This window comes from Oculina patagonica, chromosome 4 (genome assembly GCF_052425735.1).
Source record: "Oculina patagonica isolate OP01 chromosome 4, crgOcupat, whole genome shotgun sequence".
NCBI lineage: Eukaryota > Metazoa > Cnidaria > Anthozoa > Scleractinia > Oculinidae > Oculina > Oculina patagonica.
Window position 1 is genome coordinate 53,742,435 of NC_135761.1, and position 17,258 is coordinate 53,759,692.

The 17,258-nt window shown below is 38.2% G+C and overlaps 3 protein-coding genes across 3 annotated transcripts in view; 2 read left to right on the forward strand and 1 right to left on the reverse strand.

Moving 5' to 3' along the window:
- LOC144650686 (uncharacterized) overlaps window positions 1-17,258 on the forward strand; it is a 192,779-nt gene that overhangs the window by 104,563 nt on the left and 70,958 nt on the right. The window lies entirely within an intron of this gene.
- LOC144650665 (uncharacterized) lies at window positions 2,385-12,769 on the forward strand. The gene is made up of 5 exons (XM_078510386.1): window positions 2,385-2,481; window positions 8,196-8,258; window positions 9,548-9,689; window positions 11,569-11,751; window positions 12,495-12,769. Exons 2-5 carry the CDS (start codon window positions 8,213-8,215, stop codon window positions 12,685-12,687), a joined length of 564 nt encoding a protein of 187 aa, XP_078366512.1. The 5' UTR covers window positions 2,385-2,481; window positions 8,196-8,212; the 3' UTR covers window positions 12,688-12,769.
- The window catches only part of LOC144650664 (uncharacterized), a 17,275-nt gene continuing 13,859 nt past the window's right edge, over window positions 13,843-17,258 (reverse strand). The window contains exons 12-14 of the mRNA XM_078510385.1: window positions 17,019-17,121; window positions 16,361-16,498; window positions 13,843-15,810 (exon numbers count right to left, since the gene is read on the reverse strand). Coding sequence (XP_078366511.1) covers window positions 15,534-15,810; window positions 16,361-16,498; window positions 17,019-17,121 — 518 coding nt within the window. The 3' untranslated portion in view covers window positions 13,843-15,533. The remainder of the gene's footprint in view (window positions 15,811-16,360; window positions 16,499-17,018; window positions 17,122-17,258) is intronic.

Below are 17,258 nucleotides of genomic sequence, written 5' to 3' on the forward strand. Positions count from 1 at the left end.
TCAACCCATGCCAATTTTTTTTTCGGGCAACAAGGTCTCCGCCCCCCCAGGTCCGAAGGTGCCCGTACGCCTATGGCAACGAGCCCTACTTAAAAGGTACTATGCTTTTGTCAGTCATGTATCGTATTGTTAATCTCACTCCAGTTAAGGCGGTAATAGATTTCTTGAGATGTTATCAAATCCGGCCAGATTTGCGGCACAAACCAATGTAGTTGTCAATATTCTGTCACGTATCAATATGTATTTTCGTGATGCAAGCCTAAGGTCATTAAAAAATTCCTTTCTCTAAATTTTGCGAAAAAGCTATCCTTTCCAGAAAGTAACTTAAAAAGGAAACAAACGTAAATTTCGTTTGTAAAATATTGAAAAAAGTTTAAAAGTGGCGTTTTACACACAAACTAATTAAAAGTTAGAACCACCACGTATACAGCACAATAAACAGTACCATTGTATGACATTACCATCCTCAAAAAAGATTTTTCTTACTTGATTCCATGAAAGTATACAACTGAAACCGGTTATTCAAACGGCGGATAACCCTATCCAGTGTATTACGTAGTATGTTTTGTCAACGCTTATCCACTGGATAGTGATTTATTCGGTGGATAGCGTTATCCACCCTTTGAACAACTGGGGCCTGCTCCGCTTTTATTTGAATTTTTACATATGTATACTAAGTTTATCTAAAGCTTTGAAAGTTAGAACTGCTGTACTGCTCAGTAGCCTTTATTAAAATTTATTTTATTTGAAGCTATTTTCCATGCGTCCACAGAGTAACACTTAAATGAATCTGTAAGCGAGAGAATTAATAAGACTATGATCAGGGTGATTCTTCCCAAACGCAACTTTAAGCTGTGTTAACTTTCACAGAAAGATCACTTAACTATGCAAACACCGCTATCAAAGGTAGCTTTAGATAACCTACGATATTCCCATGCAATTAAAGCTTTTGACAATGTTTTAAGCCAGCTGCTTTAAGGTGAGGGTACACCGGAAAGCCGTTTTTCTACCGCTTAACTTGGGTTTTATGCGAATATTTTGTTCGCGTTTCAAGCAATCCAAAAGCTCTATGCTCAAAACACGAATCTATGTTTTGCGGTGTTTTGTAAAGTTTTGGGTGATTTTTAGGGATGTTTGGGAGGAGATAGTTTTTCTCAAAGGATTGGTAAAATTTAGAGAAATTAGAAAAATTGGAGATTTAATGTGATTTTAAAATTAGGATTTGACGTTTAAAATAGGTAGACGGACACCAGACAGTCCCCCTGACAACCTGGAGTGCTCTTGCGTGGGGGTCAACTGTCTGGTGGTGTTTCAATTTTTTTTCTTCAACCCATTCTCTAAACCTCCTAAAATTTCATTCAAATTCGAGTATACCCCGCCTTACGCTGCCAAACTTAATTATACACGATCTACACGAAAAACTGGGACCTATATGACGGCTTTTCGAACTACGTGATACTCGTCTGGTGCACAGTTTAGTAAACGTGCAAAGGTGGGAAACTCAAATTTCTTCAGTTTATAGCTAGTACAAAGTTTTTTGGAGAGAAATAGGTTTAAGATAAGACAATTGTGAAATTTTATTTGTCTGATCACTAACCCTATGCCTAAAACCAATTATTTTGACTCCATCTGTTTATACAAATCCACGTTAGAAAATAATTTTAAAAGCGTTTTTAAGCAAGTTTTTTTTTTTCATATTTTTGCCTGAGTGGTTTTATAAAAATTAACATCAATTGCCAGTAAACTATCACGGGTTTAAGCATATTAAAGGGGATTTATAAATATTAAATATTACATTAATATTACATTAATATTACATTAATATTACATTAATATTACATTAATATTACATTAATACATTAGGAAACTTTCACACAGCAAAGTCGCTATATCCAAAACAAGATTTCTTACGCTAATTTCTCTTTTTCAGAAATCCTTAAAGTAGATGATTATGAAATACCTGTGATATATAGACACCTCTTGGCTTTCCGTGGCTAGGTCAACACCAATATGCTAACACTAATATCTTTATGTCAGTTTAAAGAAACTCAAGTATGGTTTGTTAAGCACGCCTTATGCAATTAAACGGGCATTATGCCTTAATGGGTAAATGGCCTTTAGATTCATATTTGTAAAAAAAAAAAAAAGCAGCAAATTTCCAAGCTACATTTGCAATGATGCATTTCAGCATTTTTACCCAAAAGAAATAAATTATCATGAGTTTTTATTCAATCCCACTGACCGTTATCAATTCATGCACAGCCGAGAATTCCTGTTTGAAAAACGGCCGTCAGTGAATGACGTAAACTCTTCCCTCGGGCTTTGTGAACATGTTTCTGCTGCATTGAACTGTCAATCTGAAAGATAAACATCTTAGTGCATGGAGGAGGATCTATAAAGAGAATGCCGTCGTTCAAACCTTTCCATCTGTCTGGAGACCGACGTCCCATGATCGATACATTTTGAGTATCATTTCCCCGGGTAAGTGTTAAATTATAACAAACTTTATAGTCTATGTGGACTTAACTAACTCTCGTGTAACACTAAGATGTGTAAAAGCACTGAATTCTCTCGCTGTGCTAACATTTTACTTCGATTTTTTTGGCAGGATGATTCATGTAAAAGGTGCCAAATTGGCTACGGTCATTTTAGAATTGAACCTTCCGCTTGATGTGTTTCGTGTTCTCGAAACCCCCTAGTGTTTTACGACAATAAAATACATGGCTTTGCTTTTGAAAAAAAGAGACTGTTGACATAGCCGGTTTAGAGACCAAGAATCAAATTTTACATGAAAACCCAAATTGCCGAAAACTTTCACTTATTGGAAACCGATTCGATCCTGTTTGTTTACCAAATAATGAAGAAATTGAATTTGAGATCCAAGTTTCCTATTCCGTCGATATACAGTTGAAAAAAATTCAAAATTTTCCGGGAAAATCGATCAACAAAAATTGAAAATGGAAATTGGCATATTGTTTTTTGGGAAATCACAAATTGAAATTCTTTCAATTGAATTTCGAGGTTGCCTATTTACCGAGTTAGGATTTCGAGTTGGATTTCGAGTTGGATTTTCGAGTTGGATTTCGAGTTAGGATTTCGAGTTGGATTTTCGAGTTGGATTTTCGAGTTAGGATTTCGAGTTGGATTTTCGAGTTGGATTTTCGAGTTAGGATTTCGAGTTGGATTTCGAGTTGGATTTTCGAGTTGGATTTCGAGTTAGGATTTCGAGTTGGATTTTCGAGTTGGATTTTCGAGTTAGGATTTCGAGTTGGATTTTCGAGTTGGATTTTCTAGTTAGGATTTCGAGTTGGATTTTCGAGTTAGGATTTCGAGTTGGATTTTTGAGTTGGATTTTCGACTCAGGATGAAACGAAATCACCGAGACAAGCAAAACTTTACAGTTGATTTCAGTTTTCTTTGGCCGCCCACTTTGCGAAGTTCGTTGGGAAATTGTAAACTTCGTTACGAAGTTGCCAATTTCGTTGCGAGTTTGCGATACAAAATTCCTAACTTCAGCTCGATTAAACTTCACAAGTTTGCTAGTTGACGAGACACAAGACTTGCTGTTTGAAAGTCATGGCCATCCATCCGAACTCAATGATTTTAGAACTGGTCAAGGAAAGTTGAAGTGTAAGACAACGTTTCGCATGAACGATCACGCAAGATTTGCCGATAAATAAATTTTTTGCATGCAATTAAAAATTTGGTCAAATTTTTTTCGATTTTCCGCATGAAAATACATATTTCACGATTTTTGTGAGGCATAATCTTCAGTTTCAAGTCTTCTGCCTTTGTAAGCCGGATGAAACTGGATGGTTTACCCATCCTTTATATGTAAAATTGATTTTAATCGAAGCCGACGCGACGCGACAGGGAAAATTTGTCAAGACAACATGTTCACGGCTCGCCGAACATCAAATGTTTTAAACCTTTTATATGTTTTTATATTTTATTTTTATGACATTTGTTTCCAACAGTTTAGCATAGCAAAATCCTTTTTAGTAACATAATTACAGAAGATTTTAATATGCACCAGTTTAAAACAAAGGTATCTATTGATGCTGGTATATTTGTTCAAACAAGTATTTTGCAACTTGAAGTTGAGCTGCAAGAGTCGCTAGGATATTCACACCGTTACGGGCGTTAACAAAACCGGATCGGATCGGACCGGATCGGATCGGATCGGATCGGACCGGATTATCAAAACTCGGATCGGATCCGACCGGATTGACAAAACCCGGATCGGATCCAAAAAAAATTCGGATCACCGTAAATTCCCGCCCAAATCGTCACGTGATAGCTCAAATCGAAGATGGCGTAAAAGGAAGTAAAGGACGGTCCATTAGTAATAATGGGGTGACTTTTTCCAAAAAAAATTCCTGCAAGGGAAACTTGACTAAAAAAAAATTCCTGCAAGCGGTTGTGGCTTAAAAAAATAGTCGTGCAAAAAAGAAAAAAAATTCCTGCAGACAAGTAGGACTTAAAAAAAATTCCTGCACCAAAAATGTTTTACCCCCCCCCCCCCCTCCGGCAATTTCTAATGGTCTGTCCCTAAGTGGATGTTCGCTTTGTGCTAATATAAAATGAGACAGGCCAACACGACTCCTGCTGGTTGCTGAATGTTAGCCTTCAGTCTGTTAACGGAGGATTTAATTAACGCTTTCGTGAGCCATTTCAGTGATGATCTTTATGCCATTGTGTTTGCTAACTCTGTGGCATATTCGTTAGGTTTATTGGCTCTTGTTTGTTGAGAGATTCTTTTAAATAGCCTTTAAAGGAATGTTGTAGTCTATATTGTGTATCGGTTCAGTGGATTTCTAACTGTCAACTAGAATATCTGAAGTGGCGGTTAGCGGTTCGTATGATAACGTTTCGTTACCACGGTTGCGAGGATCTAAGATCCGAGTCTTTTAAAGGCTACTGCAGTCTCTAAGCATTGCGAGTGATGGTTTCTTTGTTTTTAAGCTCCCCTTAGTTTGAGTGGTTGTGATTTGTGCTCAGGGAGCTATAAAACTTTACCTCCATTTTTTTTTATCTGTTTTGTTGTGTTACTTGCATCCAACAAATAAATTCTATGGCAGTTTGATCACTGCATTTCAAGTCTCTAGGATGCTGCAACAATGTCTCCTGGCAAATTTTTTTATCTTAATTAAGCAAGACTCGAGTTTCGGTCCTTCAGTGGACCTCATCGGTTGCTCCTATGTTAAAGTCTCGTCGAATGATTTGAAATCAATCGATTTGCCGTTTTTGTACTTGTCTGCAGGATCGAAAATTCAAAGGTAAATATTAAATTTAATCGAAGTGCTTCGAGGGCTGTAAGAATGTGGGACAATTAGGTGTCGTATTTATTTATGAAGATAAGTCTTGAATGCGAAACACAACAGTAGTGAAAGAAATCACAGCAATCGTTGCACTTTTCTTGTTCATATCCCCACTTCAATCTTTACCTTACACTCTAGGAACGGAAATCATTTCAGCAGGGTCAACACACAGCAAACATCCACTTACTTCCTTCTTTTGAGGTATCACGTGACGATTTTGGCGGGAATTTATAGTGATCCGACGTTTTTGGATCCGATCCGGGTTTTGTCAATCCGGTCGGATCCGATCCGAGTTTTGATAATCCGGTCCGATCCGATCCGATCCGGGTTTTGTTAACGCCCAACTTTCGCCATTTGATTCGCAAACTTGCAACGAAATTGGCAACTTCGTAGCGAAGTCTACAATTTCACAACGAACTTCGCAAAGCGGGCGGCCAAAGTAAACTAAAATCAACTGTAAGATTTCCGCCACTTAACCTACTTTACACTCCGTTTAGCCTACTATGCACTCCAGTTAGTCTACTATACACTCCCGTTAGCCTACTATGCACTCCTGTTAGCCTACTATACACTCCCGTTAGCCTACTATGCACTCCTGGTAGCTTCCTACTGACACTTCTAGTTAGCCTACTATTCACTTTGGTTAGCCTACTATACACTCCGGTTAGCCTGTTTACGGTTAGCTTTCAATAATTGTAATGGGTTTTGACTCGAAAATCCTAACTCGAAAATCCAACTCGAAAATCCAACTCGAAATCCTAACTCGAAAATCCAACTCGAAAATCCAACTCGAAATCCTAACTCGAAATCCAACTCGAAATCCTAACTCGGGAGTTAGTTTGTCTCTTGAATTTCCTTTTTTAATTATATAGCCGTCAGTAAATCCTATATTGTCAGCACAGCTATTTTTCCTTAATTTCTGGGAACTGTCCAATTTGGGATTAAATTTGGATAGTTTCAATTAGGATTTTTTGGTAAAATTCACAATCTGTCCAATTTAAGATAAATTGGACAGTTTCGTCTCGGCCAATCAAATCGAAGAAAACACAACATGTGATGGATATTAGCCAATTAGCACAAAGCATAGCGTCAGCGCTGTAAAGTGGTCGCATTGTGAGTCGACAATGGCGGAATTTTATGGAGCAAGTTTGCTACGTTTTTCTATTCCTTTTGAGCTTTTCAGCAATAGAAACAACAAAGAGAAATTTTCTACGTTGTCAGAAGCGGAGCTAGCAACACTAAGAAGCAAAAACCAAGAGCAAAACACCTCCAATAGTACAAAACTTGGGTGAACGTAAGTGCAGCGAAGCGAAGCAAGAAATCTGTCAGATATTCATCGCCATGAGGCATGAGCTAGATGCAATTGTTTGTCGTTTTTTGCTGAAATTCGAAAAGAAAAGACGGCGATGAAGTACGAACGATATAGTGGAAAGGAGTATGTCACATTCAAGAAGTTGTTAAGCTCTTCGGACACTTTGTTTACGACTTTCATTGATTGATGCAGTGTTTTCACTCACTTTGTAGCAAGCTTCGCAAACTCAGGTGAATAAAATTGCACTGTTTTGTTTAAGTTTTATTTGTGAGGACAATGCTCTGAGTGAATTGCATGTGCTGTGTTATGCCTACTATTGTTGAATGCTTTTCCCGTTCTGGACATAAGTTTTGTTGTTTATGCTGGATTCACTGACTACAAGCTATATAATTAATATGTAACCGGACTACATGCTTGTCCAATTTTGGAAATAATTAGATTCAAAAAATTCCTCTGACAGCCAAATTGGCTGCCCTCGGAATTTTTTTCATCAAATTATTTCCAAATTGGACAGCATGTAGTCCAATTACGTATACAAATTTCGTCAGTAGGGTGTATGCATTTTTCTTACGTGAGAACGATTTTGTGTAGCTTAAGTGCTTTGCAATTGCTGTGGAACTTCGTTAATTTGTCGTATTCGTGATCTCACGAATACGCAAGGTTAGAATTAACTGGCACACAGCAATTACTGTATATACGGCTTTTATCTTGCTGTAGCAAAAAATAAATCAGAAATGGTAATGATCACCACTTTAACGCAGACGTGTTCATCCAACTGCTCCCAAAAATGCATCGTCGGTGACCTGATGACATAATCAAGTATTTTCTTCTCGTTTGAGTCATGTCCTCCAACCTGTTATAAAATAAATGATCATATTTTTGAAAACTTGAGTATGGCACAAGCGGGATTGTGAACGTGTTCAAGAAAAAGCCAGTCTGCAAAAATACAAGCAAACCTCCATCACTACTTGGCTTCAAACTGGAAGATAAGTAAGTCTCAAGTCAGCTCTTGTCTCAGTGCTTTAAATATCTACTGTTTTTTAAAATTTTTTTTTCTTTTTTAAAAAAATATTTTTTTTTTTTTTTGTGTAATTATATTTTTTTATTTGTTCTTTTTTTTTTTTTTTTTTTTTTTTTTTTTTTTTTTTTTTGTTGGCTTTTTTTTAATTTTTTCTTTTTTGATGTCTCCGTTGTTCCGAAATTAATGTCACGCGCGTGGAATCGATGATGACTCTGTTTTGCGCCGAGAACAGCGATAAACATGATGTGCAGATTGTGCGTTGCCGCTTAGGCTTGGATGTAATAATATAAATAACTACCGGAGACCGGTGCTAATCAATGTCTTAAATAAATTTTCCTCACTCAGTGACGCACTGCTTTTAATGCTACTTCTAAGAATTTGGGGGTGTATAGTATGACTGTGTGCTCAGGACTGAGAGGCAATATTTAAGATTGCCCGCGAAGAAATGAAAGAATGTCATTAAAGTTCTCGACCATGCAAGCTGTCTAATGCGTTAATCTCTTAAAACGTGTAGATGACTGTTTTATCTGTGTTTCCACAGGAGAGTGTTAAGAAGATATGGAGCAAAAGATTCAGTTATTGTTAGTCGTTCTTGTGGTGTGTGGTAAGTACATTCACGTGTAAATAAATTCTCCGCGCTCATTCTCAATTACAGTGAAAATAGGAAAACCGTGAACACTTTAATTATAGTTAAAAAGAAAAATTAGAGAAACTGGTTGTCAAACTGTTCCAAAAAAACTTTTGACTCCATCACTGTCCATGTTTTAACATTTTCTGCCATTTTGAGCTATCATTCGATGGTTTTCTGCAACAATTTTCATATATAAGATCAATAAAAGTGTTCACGGTTTTATGATTTTTACTGTAAGGAAACACTAAAAGTCGCAAAACTCCAAAACAAAATCTTTCAACTCGGTAATATGGTTCCCCGACCAATTGGATCAAGGAAACCACAATCTTCCATTTTGCTCCAACGAAGGGCTAAGCCACGAAAGGTATCCTTTCCAAATTTGTGTGATAATTGACCTTTGTTCGCTTGCCCAACAACCCAGTACAACAGTTTTTTTATAAACTAATCATTTTGTTTTCGGGTAAAACAGCAATCTGTAAGGTCAGTGTAAAACGATTCATGTTTTTCCACCGGCTCGTCACCGAATGTTTTAATTTTTAACTTTTTAGCATGTCTTGTATTTTTTTTTGTTTGTTTGTTTTTGTTTTATATACTATAATTCACATAATTAGTTCTTTTCGTTTTTAATTTTATCTCGTTTTCTGTATTTTTTAGATTTTTTTTTTACTTTTACATCTGTTTTAGTTGATCGGGCGGCGAGAGCCACTCGTGGATTACTGCCCGAGTGCCTTTTTTTTTTATTATTATTATTATTATTATTATTATTATTATTATTATTATTATTATTATTATTATTATTATTATTATTATTATTATTACTCGTCCCCAGAGTTACCTGTCCCTCTTAGCCGGCGAAGCCTGTGCACAAGGAACAAGTGACTCTGGGAACACACGATCTGATTGGCTGGGTTTTAACAAAAGGAACAGCCAGTCAAATAAACTGTTTTAATTTCCTTTGTTATACGAGGGTTTAAAACGGTTGGTTTGATTTGCTAGTTTTGAAACTCCCTCTCGTTGCTTGAAAATCTAGCCAATCAAATCATGTGTCCCCAGAGCCGCTTGTTTTTCGGGCACAGGCTTTGCCGGCTAAGAGCGACAAGTGGCTCTGCATGGGGACGAGAATGCCGGCCCGTTGTACTGGCCCCAGTGTTTGAGAAAATTTCCTTGTTTTCTTTGTTTTCTAATTTGTAGCCCTTCCGGACGAATTAAAAATATATTAACCAAATCTCTCCCAATTTCTTGCCATGAAATATTTATTACAGCTGTTACGGTCAGTGGTCGAATATCCGAAGAATGTTTCCAAAGGCGGCTGGAAAGAAGAGCGTTTTGGCGATGTTGCGGCGCAGGAGACTTTTACAATCCCAGGACGCAGATATGTTGTGGCGACAAAGTCTATGATCTAGGGTAAGCTATTATCATGAGCATGATTTAGCATGGCTTCGAAATGTCAAAAGCCAAAAGACATGTTTTCATCAATGCCAATCTAAATATAATGGTCTGGTTTGTTTAAAATTACTATCCTGAGTGCATCGAAGCTGTTAATTAAAGGCGTGTTATCACGAGATACCCACGCACGGGGCTTTGATATATTTGAAGTTTGTTTGTTAAGTTTATTTTCTTTGTCGCACAAATTTACATTTACGAGAAAAAAAAATAATAGCAAAAAAAAAAAGGAAAAGGGGGATTCTAGCAAACCTCTTTAAATTCTGTCCTTGTGTCTTACAAAAATTATCAAAAACGTATTATAGTTTGCTCTCTCTTCGACAATTTTCTTAATATCTTTATTTTGGTGTTTAGGCGTATTTCATGTATGAGCAAAAGCACTCAAAAGCACTTAGTCAGAGGTTTTTCACCCCCACCACCACCCCTTCCTCCTCCTCCTCGTTACCCTGCTCTCAGTTAGAACAAAACATAAATTAAGTAAAATTTATCCCTGCTGTATGACAATTATTATCCTTGAAAATAAGTTGGGGGGGCAGTTATTTTGAGAGATTTTAGAGAACCGGCGAAATCTCACGGAATATCACCTTTTATTTTCAGGGCGCTGCCAATGGTATGGACAGCACCACGAACGCGAAGAGTGGAACGTCGACGTAGCGCCAATTACAGCCTGCAATGTGTTCGTGAGGGAAAACATATCCGCTCAAGGGAGCGAGCCCGCCACGGCCCGTCGGCAAGATCAGGCGAACCGCGCGAGGGATAATGCTAAATAGTTAACCGACAAGGCCGTAGGCTGAGTGGGCTAAAATCAGACGATATTTCGCAAGATTTGGCAGGATAATTGTTTTAGTATTCAACTGAATTGTCAACGCAACGCAATTTTCAGCCAGGGAAACTTTGGTTATGCAGCGCCTTGAAAGTCTTCGGGCGAATCCTGACAAACTACACATATCGCTGAATATCTGTTATTTACGGATGACAGATAGCCAGGCCTTCCTAGCGGTATATGGGCATCGTGTGAATTTGTTGAATAATGATAAAATACCCGCTCAGGAAAATATTAATCCTTGCGCTTCGTGTTACTGAACTGACCAGAGTTAACTGTCGATTTCTTGAAGCTCTAGTCTCTTAGAACACTTAGCTTCTTCAGCTAATAGTATTAACAAGACTGGCCTCTATTTCTTTTTATACCATGCCATAGAAAATACAGCCAATCAGAATACAGGAAAGCCGTTGTATATTCGACGGTATTCAACCCAACCTTCCCATCGTGCGGCGCGATCTTATTCTCGATGAAATTTAGTAAACGTATTTTCTATGGCATGGTATAAAATAGTTACACAACATTTTCTCGTGGTATACTATGGAAGGCAGTTGTCACTTATACTTGTAAAACGTACCTAAGAACATTAAATTTTACGGGATTTTGTTCGAGTATTTTTTTTTTTTTTTTTTTTTTTTTTTTTTTTTTTTTATTATTTTTTTATTTTTTTTTTTTTTTTTATTTTTATTTTTTTTTTTTTTTTTTTTTTTTTTTATATTTTTTTTTTTTTTTTTTTTTTTTTTTTTTTTTTTTTTTTTTTTTTTTTTTTTTTTATTTTTTTTTTTTTTTTTTTTTTTTTTTTTTTTTTTTTTGGGCCTAAAATTTTTTTTTTTTTTTTTTTTACATTAAAATAAAAATTTTTTTTTTTTTTTTTTTTTTTTTTTTTTTTTTTTTTTTTATATTAATTTAGGCGAGTGTGTATACGAAGAAAATACAAGTGACAAGTGGGATATTCCATAGTATACCACTCGAAAGCGTTGCATAAGTAGTATTTATTTCCTAGTATATTTTCATTCTCAGATCTGGTATTCGTTGCTGTTACCGAAATACTCCTTACAATCCATCAACCCAGATATGTTGCCCTGGCGGTGTTCTTCCCTTAAGACCTGGTTACACAAGGTGCTGTGGAAAGCGCGTTTACAATCCTTCAAAGGAGACATGCTGTGGAGGTCTGGTGGTCACCCCAATTGGACGATGCTGTGGGTAAGAAATTAATATGGAACAAACCTCTGATTATAGTTTAAAATCATTTTAGGTCACGTCATAAATCTATAATGAATCACTGTGGATTGCCCAGTAAGTCCAGTAAGAAAGGAATTCGGTAACTTAGGTGGGATTCAAACCCATGATCTTCGGTTTCGCTGTTCTTATCGTGACTCTATAGCTCATACGGCAAAGCAGTGGACAAGTAACCCGAATGTTGATGGTTCAAATCCCACCTAAACCACTGATAATTTTTTTCCAGTGGTCGGGGTTCACAGTGTCCCATCATTTATTTTACGTCTGATTGATGCATAAATGAAAAATAAAGCCCCCTCGAACTCCTCTCCCCCATAAAATCTTCCCACGCAAAATGCGAAAATAGCCGTCTTTTCTTGGCTAGTAACATTGTGAAGATATCAGTTAATGGTCTGTTAAAGAATTGGTTGCATGTACTGCAGGGAGTGAAAGTAAACTCAGTCTACGCCTATACAAATTGAGATTCTGGTAATCAAGGGGTTCCTTTCAAAAGATACTGGAATTCCCACGCGCCAGTTAAGAAAAAACCTCTCTTGCTAAAAAAGAAGCCCCACCGTTTATAAAACTCCAAAATTGGTTATGATAATATTGCCAATGCATCGACGTTCTGAAGGAGAGCTGCCATAAAAAAAGAAACGTTTTAGAGCTATAATCGAAAAAGTAACATGTTATCACTTCATTCATTCTATTTGCTAATTTTATGTTAGGGGCAAGCCGTACATTCCGCAAACCCATCTCTGCTGCTTCGGAACACCTACAATCAGGCCTCCCCAGGCTACCTCCGTTCGTTGCTGTGGGCGGAAGGCTTACGACCGGGACAGGAATTCCTGCTGCAGGGGATTTATCCGACCCCTGGGGTATCCGTGTGGATGTGGTGGCGGAAAGATTTGTTCGTTATAAGACTACATCATTATAACCTTTGTGAACTATTGGAACAGGCATTGGCACAGTTGCATCTAACAATAAAATGTGTGAAAGTTTATATCAGTAGGGCGTCTTACTGTATTTTAAAGAAGCAACAGCCAGTTTTCTGTTTCTTTTTTTTTTTTTTTTTTGGTTTGTTTAAACCCGAACTCTCTTAACTAGACTGCTTGCAGCCTGTTTTTCTCTCGAAATTTAGTAAGGGAGTGCGAGGCTCGGCGAGGGTTTAAGACGCGCGAGGAAGGATTGGGGCGAAACAAGAGTGCGCGCGCGATCGGATCGCCCCAAGCCCCTTCTCATCCATCCGCCAGCTCAACCAGTTTGCTCGCGTTCCTGATATAACCGCTCGCTCCTCAGACCCTAAGAGAAAAGACAGACTGCCAGTAGTCTATCTCTTAAAAACTCTTATATAGGCAATTCCACAACGACAAACCAATGAAGAGTGCCGGATCGTTTGAAGACCTGGATCAGTAAAAAAGTAAGCTGATCCCTATGGAAAAGAGAAAAGATTGAAACAAAAGAAGAATATATTTGCCCGATATTTCGGTTTGAAAAACAAGCCTTCTACGGGGGCTAAAAGAAAGTGAATACTTATAAAAAAATTAACGTTACATATAAAAAATTTGAAATATAACAAAACAGATTCTGATAGGCTAAAAAATGGGCTAAATGTCGCTAATTAAGTTCATCGCGTCTATTATACCGTAAGGCTCAAGACTCATTGCTTTGTCTAGTGTCGTTAAAACGTCGTTCTTCTTTAGTGGCAGAAAAGGTGTACTTAGTTTGTGACTGCTCTAAACGGCTTGAGAAAAACTACCTTCTGGTATCTACAAACGTAATCATCCACACTGCCTCACCTACACGCATTCTTACAAGAAGGCCAAACTTTTTGCATTTAAAAGTCGTTCCGATGTTACGAAGATTTTCACTAAAGTTTCAATGATGACACGAAAATCGGATCGTGCACTCTGGGGACAAGAATGCGGATCGGGCTAACAAAACATACCACAGATTAGTAGATTTGTGTTGTGTAAATACTTTGTAAATGCACTATGACGAATCGGTTCCGTGAAAACGCTCTGTAAAAATGCAATGACGCCATGACATCACCGGAAAAACAAGAAATCTTAGAAGTCTTTAAAATACTTTGCTTTTATTACCACTTACTCAGTGTAATACACACAGTTATCATGGCCTTCATTTAAAAGAAAAGTTGGCCTGTTAACACGATTCAGTTTGTCTATCCACTATTTTAATTTAACGTGCCTTGATTAATTTTACTTTGTAAAAGTCGATAAAAACACGTACAATCCAAAGCGTTTATATTCAAGACTAAAAAAGGTGAATTAAAGTATTTCCGTAACTCGCAGACATCAGTACAGTAATCCCATAGGTTACACACAGGGGTAGAGAATGCATGACATACGACGCTCTATAGCTATCAGATGGCAACTACTTGTCACGCAACTCTTAAAAAAATCTAACGAGTTACAAGCTTTGCACTCACGCGCTAAAAGTTAAGGTGGATGAACACTCTTTCTATCACTTTCAGCACTTTTTCTTTGACGAATACTAATCCATCAAAGTATAAATTATTGAATGTACTGGGAACCCGTTACGAGCCACCTTAAACCTCAACTCTAACTTTTTACTACACATCTAGAAGCGTCCTCATGTTTTCATTTCCTCGTATCAAAACACTACACAGCTGTCCTATTATTATTTATACTACTGCTGTCCCAGAATGAAACACGTGAAGTCCATGCGTACGTGCATGACACGTGACGTGCATGTCGCCAGATTACAACTACGATTTTATCGCAGACATCCGACAACAGAATTTGCAAAACAATTTCTTCATCTCTTCAGGGAAAATTTGACGTTTGGATACTTCAGCTGGAGAAATAAGACTGCAATAAAAAACACTGTAGGAGGTAAAATCTTATTCTCAGATCCCACTAGCTGGTAGTTTTCTTTCTATGCAAAGTTTTGGGTTAAGCAAAATCCTAGAAAAAGTATTGGCTATCCTTAGAGTTCAATTGATAAAGCTAACAGCAAAACATAAAAGGTTCACGTTTTGTGTACATACAAGTCTAGCCTGCGTAGCAGGCGTCTGTGTTGTTTTTAGCGCTTTTAAAAGAGTGCGCGATGGCGAGTCGCGAGAAGGCCGCGATTTTTTCGATTTTTTCCTCGCGTGGCTCTCTCGCGCCTTTCGCGTTTCTCCCATACGCGCGCTAGAAACTATACGGCGCCTGCTACGCAGGCTAATACAAGTCAGGCAATAGTAAGTTTGATGTTTAGAAAATTAACTGCCTTGAAAAGTGACACATTACATCAAAACCCTCGAACACTTTTCAGAGACATTGAAACGAGCCTATTCGTTGGTTTCACTATTTCATCATGCGACCTGTTGTTAAGCTGCGAACAGCTTATTTTTATCATTATTAATATCATTATTTTTACCAAGCATGAACGCAGTGAAAAGAGCGCGCCAACCTGGTAACGAGACCTTTGCGCCCGCGTTACTCAGTCGCGGCTTTCCGCTTGCATATCCCGCGTTCGCTTCGTTCAGGTTTTAAGAGAAAGCAAATACCTATCTAGCTACCTACCTATCTACCTATCCATCGTCCCACATACACGTATTTGAATTTGGTATAAAAATTACTTGTTGACTGACAGCGGAGAAAGATTTCACCGAACATTGCCTTTAAACTTTACAAAACACCACCTAGCTGTTAAAATGGCGGCAATGTTCAAAGATTCCTCCCTTTTACACAATTCACACAGAATTACTTTAAAGGACAAAGGCTACGCCAAAACGTGCTTCATACTGCTGAATCCTGCTTATCCGACTTCGAGGACACCGAGGAGGCATCGTCTTTGTTTTTATCATCGTCTTGTTCCTTTTCCAAAGTGCTCTTCAGTTGTGAGTTGTGGTGTTTCTTCATCCAAAGCAGCCACTTGCTGGGGTTGCCCGTGAGATACGTGCTCTTCAGTGGACTAGGTACAGAGCCTCGTACCTGTGTGATTATTGTGATTTTACAGGATCTGGTCGCGTCATGATATGGACGGATGATCGCACCGCAGATGCCAGTCTCCAATCTAAAAAAAAGGCAAGAGTCGAGTTGAGTGAGTGAAAGAAAGTGGTTTTGGGCGAGTGGTTTTGGGAGCTCAAGGTCTCTGGTTCAAATCCTTTACCTAGCCTCCCACGCAGTCTTTTTTATAGGCGATAGTGTTTCAGTGAAATACGATCGCCCCTATAAACGACTACATGGGAGGCTAATCCTTTACCCTGCTGGCAGAAGTCGCTCGTTAATATGTTCGCAGGAGACAGCTGGATATGGAAACAAAGGTCGCGCGGAGGCATGAAAAAACAAAATGGCGGAGGATCGAGCCATTTCTTGATCCAGTGTGCTTTATTCAAAGCAATCTTACTCAAATAACTCCGAGTCGACATGAAACGAGTGACTTGGGGCAAGTCTGGGGGCTTTGTTCTCGGTTGTCCCAAGTTCAACAGCTCGGTCGCGCTTTGAAAGTTATGTTAAATTTATTTATTTATGTTAAATTTGCTCTATTTGTTTGTTTATTTACAATGCCCGCAACGAGAACCAAGACTGAAATACACATAACATTAACATCACACGCCACCTACCTCATGACTGTGAGTTTAGTGTCCTCCCCAGGCACGCTCGGGTGATTGGATCCTTTCCAGGCCCACGCGTAATATGGTTCTTCGTCTTCACGATCCAAGCTGGCTAAAACCGCACAACGATTTTTCTTCTTCTGGGAACTATTAAATACAGACAAAAATAAATTTAGAGTCATACTTTTAAATATAGCATGAAATTATTGGTGATCTGGAGAAATCTTGGACAAGAGAACTACCCTGGAGAGTGATAGAAAGGAGAGGGAATGTGAGGGGACGGAGTTGGGGTGGGTGGGGTGAGGGGCTTGGGCAGGAGAAAACAGCGGGAACATTACATGCTAACTCCAAAAGTGGAGTAGAAGTTTGAGTTAGGCTACCTTTAAAAACTGATACTAGACCTGTTTAACTTTTCCCCATAAGAGAAACATCTTAATAATAGAAGAAACAGAAAGTTTTATGTAGAATATGTTTTTTGAAAACAGCTAGAGGCAACAATTTTGTTTCTGACCTCAAAAATCATTTACAATCGAGCCTTTTTGCAACCCACCTTTTGCGAATTGCCTTTTAATAAACTGAGAAAGATCACTCATTCATTAGTCTCATTAGTGAAGAGTTTTCCTTCGAGGATGTATCAGGCGTCTTACAAAAGAACATTTCAACTCACCATTTTAGAAGCTTGAAGTCGGCCATCTGATCAAGGAATGAGACGCCGTCAAATGTTTTGTCCCATTTGGATCGTTCGTCCCAGTCAGAGACTAAATCGATAGCTGCGAGTAATGGAAATAATATGTCAGTAAGTGAAAGCATCTGGTTACAGAGCCTTTCGCCCCTTCCCCCGGGGGGGGGGGTGAGGCTCAGACAAGGCGAGGTACAATGTAAAATGTCACAGGAATGAATACAATTG

Bases quoted from the DNA above. Each gene is read 5' to 3' on its own strand.
- LOC144650665 (XM_078510386.1), top strand. From the start codon at position 8,213: ATGGAGCAAAAGATTCAGTTATTGTTAGTCGTTCTTGTGGTGTGTG. The intron at 9,690-11,568 runs GTAAGCTATTAT...TTTCATTCTCAG, and splicing joins GACAAAGTCTATGATCTAGG to ATCTGGTATTCGTTGCTGTT. The intron at 11,752-12,494 runs GTAAGAAATTAA...ATTTTATGTTAG, and splicing joins CCAATTGGACGATGCTGTGG to GGGCAAGCCGTACATTCCGC.